This window comes from Nannospalax galili, unplaced genomic scaffold (genome assembly GCF_000622305.1).
Source record: "Nannospalax galili isolate Female #2095 unplaced genomic scaffold, S.galili_v1.0 scaffold903, whole genome shotgun sequence".
Taxonomy (NCBI): Eukaryota; Metazoa; Chordata; class Mammalia; order Rodentia; family Spalacidae; genus Nannospalax; species Nannospalax galili.
Window position 1 is genome coordinate 353,592 of NW_008349989.1, and position 8,899 is coordinate 362,490.

Consider the following 8,899-nt stretch of genomic DNA (forward strand, 5'->3'; position numbering starts at 1 on the left):
TAAACCACATAATTTGAAGCCTAGTTTCCCAGCTGATAACAACATTTTGGATTTCAAAAGAAAAATTCTTTGTTACTATGAAATAAAAGTGACTGATTCCTGTGAGGTTAAACTATATTTTGTAATATTGTCACTGTTTACCTAGGGGTGTTGATGTCAAATTGTTAATCTTTTCTTTGTCACTGAAAGGTGATTTCTGAGTTTCTGTGTGCCCAAATTTGTACAAAATTAGCAGATCCCAGGGAGTCATAAAGATATTAAAAATAAGTCTCTTATGACTGTCGGTTCAGATTCATAACAGCTGTGAAGGGTAGTTTCTTCTCTTCCTGGGACTGTGACTCTGGGAAGTGAGCCAAGAGTTAGCATTTCCAGAATAAAGCTGATCCAAGAGAGAAAAAGTTACATCTGTCCTGGAGGTGGGAGTGGGTTGGGATGTACACCGAGGTTTCATCAATTCCTGATAGACTGACAAAGCCAAAAAGCATAGCTTATCCCTGGTGCCTGTGTGCAAGTGCAGCCTTCTTTTACAAGTTTTCCCCAGTACTTTCCATTCTGCTTGTTTATTTGAACCTCTGCTTTATAAACATCACTATACGCAATAGGAACCAATCTTACAAGGGCGAGGAAGACTTGCTATCTGAATGACTATTGCGTCGTCCAGGGTTTGTGATTGTCGCCGTTGGGTGTTGGGGTCTTCCTGTGGTGGAGCGCATCTCAGCTCCCTCACTGTTTCCTCCTTGCCTTTGTAGACATGCAGCGAGAAGAGCACCAACCTGCATGACTATGGCATGCTGCTGCCCTGTGGCATCGACAAGTTCCGAGGGGTGGAGTTTGTATGCTGCCCTCTGGCTGAGGAAAGCGACAGCATCGATTCTGCTGATGCAGAGGAGGATGACTCTGATGTCTGGTGGGGGGGAGCAGACACAGACTATGCAGACGGCAGGTAAGATGGCCTTTCTGTTGGGTCTCATACAGGCTGAACCACCGCTCACTTGATGTTTATGTTATTAAACCAGAGCTTCTTTCCGTTGCTCACTGAGAGCTTTCCTAAAACTCTAACCTTGAAATGTTGTTGTGATTATAGAATGCTGTTTAATTTTAATGTGATTGGTAAACCATCAGGAAGTTAATTTTTCAGCATTTTACTGGTAAGAGTAGTGATCAAATATTACCCATATGGGACTCACTGGTAGAGCTACCAATGAGCTGAAATGTGATGTCAATGCTATGGCATTCTGTTTTGGTCTGTAATTGGGAAATACTTTTTAAACATTATTCTGGGAGGGTTTGGTCAGTCATTAAGTCAATGTGAATTTTCATTCTTTCATTCTGGAAGATTTGGTTTGGGATTTGTGTGTGTGTGTGTGTGTGTGTTTTGTGGAGGGGGTTGGTTGTTTTTTAGTGGATTTTCTTTTCTCTTTTATTGGCCTTTAATCATATTTTCTTCAATAAATGCTTAAGTTCCTTAACTACTTTCTTCATGGCTGCTGAGAAATATTTTTACCTCCTTTTCCTTAGGCTATTTTTTTTTTTTTTTTTTTTTTGAGACAGGGTCTCCCTATAGTCCTAAGTGACTTGGATTTCACTGTGTAGACCAGGCTGGCCTCCATCTCACAGAAATCCACCTGCCTCTGCCTCCCAGATGCTGGGATTAAACATGTGCTATACTCTGCCCAGCTTTTATTTTTATAACTTTTTTTAAAAATTTCTTTTCCCTAGGATCTTTCGTTGGTTTGATTTGAATTTTGAGACAGGGTCTCAGCTGGAACTCAGTATGCAGACCAAGCTGGCCTCAATCTCACAGAGATTCACCTGCCTCTGCCTCCTGAGTGCTGGGATTAAAAGGCATGCACCACCATGCCCAGCTCATTGGGATCTTAATCCTCTTTATTATCCTATTCCTATTTTCCACTTGAAGGTACATATCTGTATTCAAGTATGGTTATGAAACTAGAATCTGAGTTAGAAATGTGATCTGCTTCATTCATGGTTTTTCAAACTACATCATCCCCCACAATATAAGGATTGGACTTTCCTTCCTGGATCCTCTCAGATCATCCACATACTGCATACCTCACATTGAACATCAAATTCAAATCTCAAAACTTACAGTTCAGAGTTTTCTTTCTTCAGCCACAAAGTTTCTACATGTGTATGTGATCTTTTTTTTTTCTTTTTAAATTCATACAAGTTTAGCAATATGCAAGGACCCGTGTTCACTCAGGGAATCTGTGTTTTATCAGTTAATAGGATGAGGCTTCATTTTAGTGCCTGTTGCCTAATTTTAGCCAGACTCTCTTTTCGTTAGTTACAGTCTTTTGTGCTCCTGTTTTACTACCTTTTTTTTCAATTGCATTTGCTCTAGCCAGACATAAAGCTAAGGAAACAAGCAGCAGATTTTGCATTACTTCTCAGTGGTGGTAGGAGTTGAGAGTTGATGTCTAGTCAGTCCCTCCTATTCCCAGGCATGAAGAAGCCTTGGATGCAGGATTTGCTTTTCAAGTTTTGCCATGGAGTAAGTTAGAGGTTCCCTGTGGTGGCTGGTGTCCCACACCTCTGTTCCAAATGCCACACGTGTGGAATGGGTGTGGGTGTGGCTTAGTTGCCACTTTCTGCTAGTGAGTTGACCTAGTTCTTGTCCAGATTTGAAAGTGCCAGAGTGATTTTGAAACAGATTCGTGCTCACCCTGGTCTCTGACTATAGTGCAGATGTAGCCAATGTTAAAAGAGGAATCTTCAAATTACAAGACATTGTCTTTATTCATTTGTGTTTGGGTATATTTGATTGACTAATTTCTCATGACTGAACTGACTAGACTGGGTAAACCTGTAGAATGGTATTTAAACCAGGGAATTTCCATGGCTGATATTAAAGTTCTAAGGCACTAGATATGAATTTGTAGCCTATGTTGGGAACTTGGCATTCATAACACACAAGGGACTCTGTGTGTGTGTGTGTGTGTGTGTGTGTGCGTGTGTGTGTGTGCTTAAGGGGGGGGGCATGTGTGTATTTGCACACATGCAGGTAGAAGCGAGGGGGTGACATCCTGTGTCTTCCTCAATGTTCTCCACCTATTTTTTGAGACAGAGTCTCTCAATGAATCTGGAGCTCTCTACAGTTAGACTAACAGGAATCTTCCTTTCTAAGTCTGGGAATCTTCCTTTCTTTTCCACCTCCACAAAAGTGCAGTTACAGGCACACACTGGAGTACCCAGCTTTTTATGTGGATACTGGGGGTCCAAATGGCAGATCCTTAGGCTTGCGTGGCAAGCACTTGACCAACTGAGCCATCTCCCCACCTCCACAGGGACTTTTAAAACTTTTTCAGTCATTTTAGTCTTTTTTGAGAGCCCAGTTGGACTGGAATAAATTAAAAATGTTGTTAGACATGGTGGTGCATGCCTTTAATCCCAGCACTCAAGAGGCAGAGGGAGGTGGATCTCTGTGAGACCCAGGCCAGCCTAGTCTCCATAGAAAGTTCCAGGTGAGCTAGGGCTAAAGGGAGACCCTGTTTCAAAAAATATGTATTTTTCATTTTCTCTTGAGAGTACTCAGCCTTTGCCAAGCCTTCTCCATATAACACATTTTGTGTCTTGCAAGACCTTATTTTTATTGGGAATTGTTTTGCATGAGTCTTAGTCTTTTCATCCTTCAGTCTTCCTGACTCACTGACATTATTGCAGCCATTACTAATAATGTCTTAAGAAGCTGAAGTAATCAGTGGCCCTTTCTCTTACTACTGGAAATGGATCCAGACAGCAGGGTTTGCATTCTGACCTTGTTTAGTCATCAGGTAACTACGTTCTTTGATAGGCATCTCTGATTATACCACTCTTCTCTGTTCTCACTCTTAAAAAAACAACAGACTAAGGATGTTTGTTTTTCCTTTTGAATTTACTGCACTGCTACCTCCTAGGCAGGCAAACAGTTTATAAACCCGACAGAACACTAAGACTACAGTCATCAACTCAAGGACCCAGGCAAATTGAATCATATGATCACCCTGCCTATGACTGTCTTCAGTGATATCACAGTTCATGTTGGTGTCCAGTTGAAATGCCAGCTGTCTCCTTTCCAGTCGTCTGCATTTGCATTCCATTTGAGATACCACCTGCGTCTTCCCTTAGAGGTAGTGCATCCATAGCCTTTCCATCTCTTACTACGATCTGATCTTACACCTCAAACATTCAGCAGGTTGCTACATTTCAGCCTTCCCTCATGATGATCATCCTGACACATGCTTGACAAACTGCTGTCTTGCCCTGCGCCCCCATCTTTCTATCCAGCATGGAACCAACAGATAACCATTTTTACGTACCCTGCTGTACATCTGAAACCTACTGATAACCGCGCTTTCTATAAACATATTTGGTCAACTGTCAGTACTTGGGAAAATTAATTCTGTGATTGCTGCTGAATGTTGTAAGCTACTGTATCATGTAAACCTGTCTGTTCATTTCCTTCCTTATTCATGCTGTAACATCATCTAGGATGGACCGTAATGTTACTGAATGTACGTAATAATCCCCATTTGAGAGCCTATCACCTAACACATAGCAGGCAGTCCAAGCCAGCCCATTCTCCTTTGGTCCCCAGCCTCACCTTTCTTCCTGCTCTCCTGATGACCCCTTTATAGCCAACGATTCTGGCTGTGTGCACCAAGATATCTGGACTCACTGGGTACGTTTATCAAGTAAATGAACAGATTTCCCCACTACCTCACCATCTGTCATACCTTCCTTTATCCCTTTGTATGCCTTTCTTTTTGTGATTGTGTTCTGCCGGATTCCCAGGCCCTTCTTCTCCCTCTCTTGTCTTCAAAGTCTTATTGATTCCACTTGCTCTATCCACAAACCTGCTGTTTTTTGGTCACTTCCTGAATTCAGTTCCTCACTTATAACCTTCTAGACTAACTTCTTTGATTACCCTTGTTACATCTAAGTTCCCGTCACTTCCTGAATTCAGTTCCTCACTTATAACCTTCTAGACTAACTTCTTTGATTACCCTTGTTACATCTAAGTTCCCCCTCTCGTTCTCTTACCATTTTCCCCCCTTTTAGTGTTTTGGTCTGTCAGAATCCAGGATGCACTTTGTTTCTGGCATGCTTTGCAAACACGTCTTCAATAAATCTTAGCCAGATTGACTTGTATAGTTTAAATTTTCTTTCCTAGCTCTCAGCAGACTCTGTGCTCTGTAACTGGATGTTCTCTTTGATCTCCTCATATCTTAGCACATGTTGAAGGTGTCAACCTATTGACCAATATGAAAAAGTTATCAAGATAGTTAACATTCTCTTTGCTTGTTTGTTTCTTTTTTTTTTAGTTTTTATTTATTATTTTTATTTTATGTGTATGAGGTATTGCCTGCATGTATGTGAGTGCACCCCTGTTGTGCAATGCTGCGGAGGTCAGAAGAGGGCTTTGGATTCCCCTGGAACTGGAGTTAAGTTCGGTTTGTAGCCGCCATGTGAATGCTGGGAATCGAACCCAGGTCCTCTGCAAGAGCAGTCAGTGCTCTTAACCGCTGAGCCACCTCTCCAGCCTCTTGTTTGTTTCTTTTATATTAGGTCCTCATTATCCAACCCTGTTTTCTTTATTGATTTTGCAGTGCTAGGGACTGAACCCAGAACCTCATTCATATTAGGCAAAAGTTTTACTACTGAACTACTGAACCAGCCCTGTAGTGTGTATTTTAAAGCAGCATATTTTGATTCTAACTAACCATATTTCAAGTACACAACTACTGCATGCTAGATATTATAGATCTAGAGAACCTAACTTTTTTTTGGGGGGGGTGTCATTTGAGACAGATGGGTCTCCCTGTAGCCCCAACTGTCCTGAAACTCACTATATAAACAAGGCTGGCCTCCATCTCACAGAGATCCCCCTGCCTCTACCTACCCAGTGGTGGGATTAAAGTTGGGAGGTACCATACCTGGCACTGAGCCTGACACTTTTAAATCACTTTTTTTTTCTTCATTTTTTAAAGAAAATATTTATCTTTATGTATATGTGTTCTGGCTATATGTAAGTTCACTACATGTGTGCAAGACTCACAAGGGACAGAAAAGGATGTTGGATTCTTTAGAACTGGAGTCATGGAGGGTTGTTAGCCACAGTGTGGATGCTGGGAACCAAACCTGGATCCTCTACAAGAAGCAACCAGTGCTCTTAACTGCTGAGCCAATCCTCCATCCCTCCTTTTTTTTCTTTCTCAAATCAAATGGTTCATATAGTTCAATAACTGCCTTACAAATTTTTATTTTCATTCTTTACTACTTGTGTTTGTAAGACAAAAGAAATTTTGATATCAGGTCACATGCATCATTTCTGTTGATAATTTTGTTATTTTGTGTGTGCACCTTTATGGGTATGAGTGTGTACGTGTCAAGGCACATGTGTGCCTCTGTGCATGAGTGCAGGGCAGGGGACAACTTTGGGGAGTTGGTTCTCTCCTTTCACTATGAGACCCAGGGATCAAACTCATTTTGTCAGGCTTATGCTGCAAGTGCATTTTCCCTCTGAGCCCTCTCATCAGCTCACATGCATCATTTTTTGAGACTGTTTTTCTGTAGTCTAGCAGGCAGGCCTTCCTTCCTAATCTGATCAAGGCAACAGGTAAGGCTAGAGAGCTATTGCATAATAGCATCACACACACACAGGGCTTCTGCCATCTGACTGACTCCCTGTTCTAGAGCAGCCCTCCTTGTGACACTAGAAAGTCAGAATAGGAATTTAGCACACCTGACTTCAAACATCCTCAGGGTTGTTGGAAGCAGGAGCAAAGAGGCACTTTGATCCTCCTGAAATGGGATTTGATTCATAGTTTTCTGTACTTTGTTTTTTGTTGCCTAAGATGACTCGCTTGGGGAGAACATGAGCGTTTCCTATTATTAGTGAGACATTTAGAGAAGCATTACTTGTACAGCAAGCTCTGTTTTAGGACCTCATTTCAGAAGAGGTAAATCTTTTTAATATATGTAGACAAAGGATTCTTCTAAAATATATTTGTAAATAACTGAGCCTTATTTCTCTAGTATTAAATGATTAAGTTCTCAGATCACTTTAAATTGCCTGTTTATACAGTCCCCAGTGGAGTGTATGTTAATGTTACACAGGATGTAGCCATGTGGGTAAGAGTTTAATTCAAAGGAGAAAATTCCTTTGAAAAACTAACTTGTGGACTTAGAATGTAGCCTGGTGGTAGGTACCCTGTGTGCTTAGCATGTGTGAGCTCCTAGACAATCCCTTGCACCAGAGAGGGAGGGTGGGGGGAGAGGAAGGGAGGAAAGAGTCACAACTTACAAGGCAAGATTCAAATGCAGACTCAGATCCAGCCCATCCCCAGTAGTGAGGCTGAGTTTCTGCCATAGAATCTGATCACATCCACATGGTCCCAGGGTTGTGGAACTCATGAAGCAAAGGAAGCAAAGCAACGTACTCAGTGTTTAATGTCAGCAGTTTTACTCTTGATATCAAGTTTTCAAAAGAGAATCTCATGATATATTTCCTTGCTTCACTTTTTGACTTAAAAATATTAATAAGAAAGTGCTGACAGGTAACCTAATAATGTACCTTTCTGGATGATAGGGTTCTTTTTCCTATTTTCTTTTAACACATACATTTGTTTGTTTATTATAATCTGGATGAATGATTATGTATAACTATATTCCCTTCTTAAATATATTTACTTTCTAATTTTTATTTTGTATATGGATGTTTTGCTTGCATATATGTAAGTGTACCAAGTGAATATGGTACCTGCAGAGGCCAGAAGAGGGTATCGGATCTCCTGGAACTGGAGCTAAGGATAGTTGTTAGCCACAATGTTGGCGCTGGGTATTAAACCCCAGTCTTCTGCAAGAGCTGCAAGAGCTCTGTGTGTGAATGACTACTTCTAACTACATTCCCTTCTTTTTTAGTTTTTTTAAGACAGCCTCTTATGTAGCCCAGACTGGCCTCAAAGTCACCATGTAGCCAAGAATGACCTTGAACTCCTGATTCCCCTGCCTCCACCTCCCAAATGCTGGGGTTACAGGTATAAGCCATCATTACAGTTTCAAGCTTGTAGGTGGTAGCTCAGGTGAGTTCTTTTTAGTTAAGGTCCTTCTCCCAGTTTAGAAGTTAGTAGGTTGAATGTGTCCCCAGGAACCTATTACTTATTACAGTGCTCTCGGAGCCCTATAAACTAAACATTCTGGTGACTGCTAGAAAGGAATTCAGGGAAAGAGGCTGCCTTGCTGTTTGCTGAATCAGGGAAGCCTGGTTCATTGCTGACTAGGGAGACAATGGTTCCTTTATATTATTGTCATTATACACACACACACATATATTTAAATTATTGTAAGAACAATTTAAAGTAATAAAGATAAAAGAATAACAAGAGGTAGTTTTATTAAAAAGTTAAATAATTAGCACAATAATTATTTTTAATGTAATATGTCTAGATTTTTATCCCAAATTTTCTGAATGTTGAAGGAATGGAATCTAGAAGTGGACCTTATCCTTTGAAGGCAGTTACCTACTGATCCACCTGCTGTACATGAACCTGGGGGCTTCGGTAGTGTAAATAGTGACTCTGGAGCTCCTAGCCCTGTCTCTATTCTAGTTTATCCTACCTCTTGATCTTTTCCTGGCACTTGCAATTCCACATAGTGGTTATAAAAAATATAATACTTTTGAAACCTGTACAGCTCATCATTTTTGTTAAAGAGAACAGCTGTTTTCTGTACATTATTTTAAAATGCTTTTCAACTTTGGGTTTACAAACGTTCTGTCCAATCTTTTTTTTTTTTTTTTTCCTCCCAGTTTCTACATGATCCTTCTTCTTTTAATGACTTCTGCTTACCATTTGTTCATTTGTTCTCTTAGAAAGTAGTAAATATATTCTGTTGCATA

At 40.7% G+C, this 8,899-nt stretch overlaps 1 protein-coding gene across 1 annotated transcript in view; it reads left to right on the plus strand.

Moving 5' to 3' along the window:
* Positions 1–8,899, plus strand: part of App (amyloid beta precursor protein) — a gene marked incomplete in the record, with an annotated part of 263,474 nt that overhangs the window by 112,000 nt on the left and 142,575 nt on the right. The window contains 1 exon segment of the mRNA XM_017801687.2: positions 750–943. Coding sequence (XP_017657176.1) covers positions 750–943 — 194 coding nt within the window.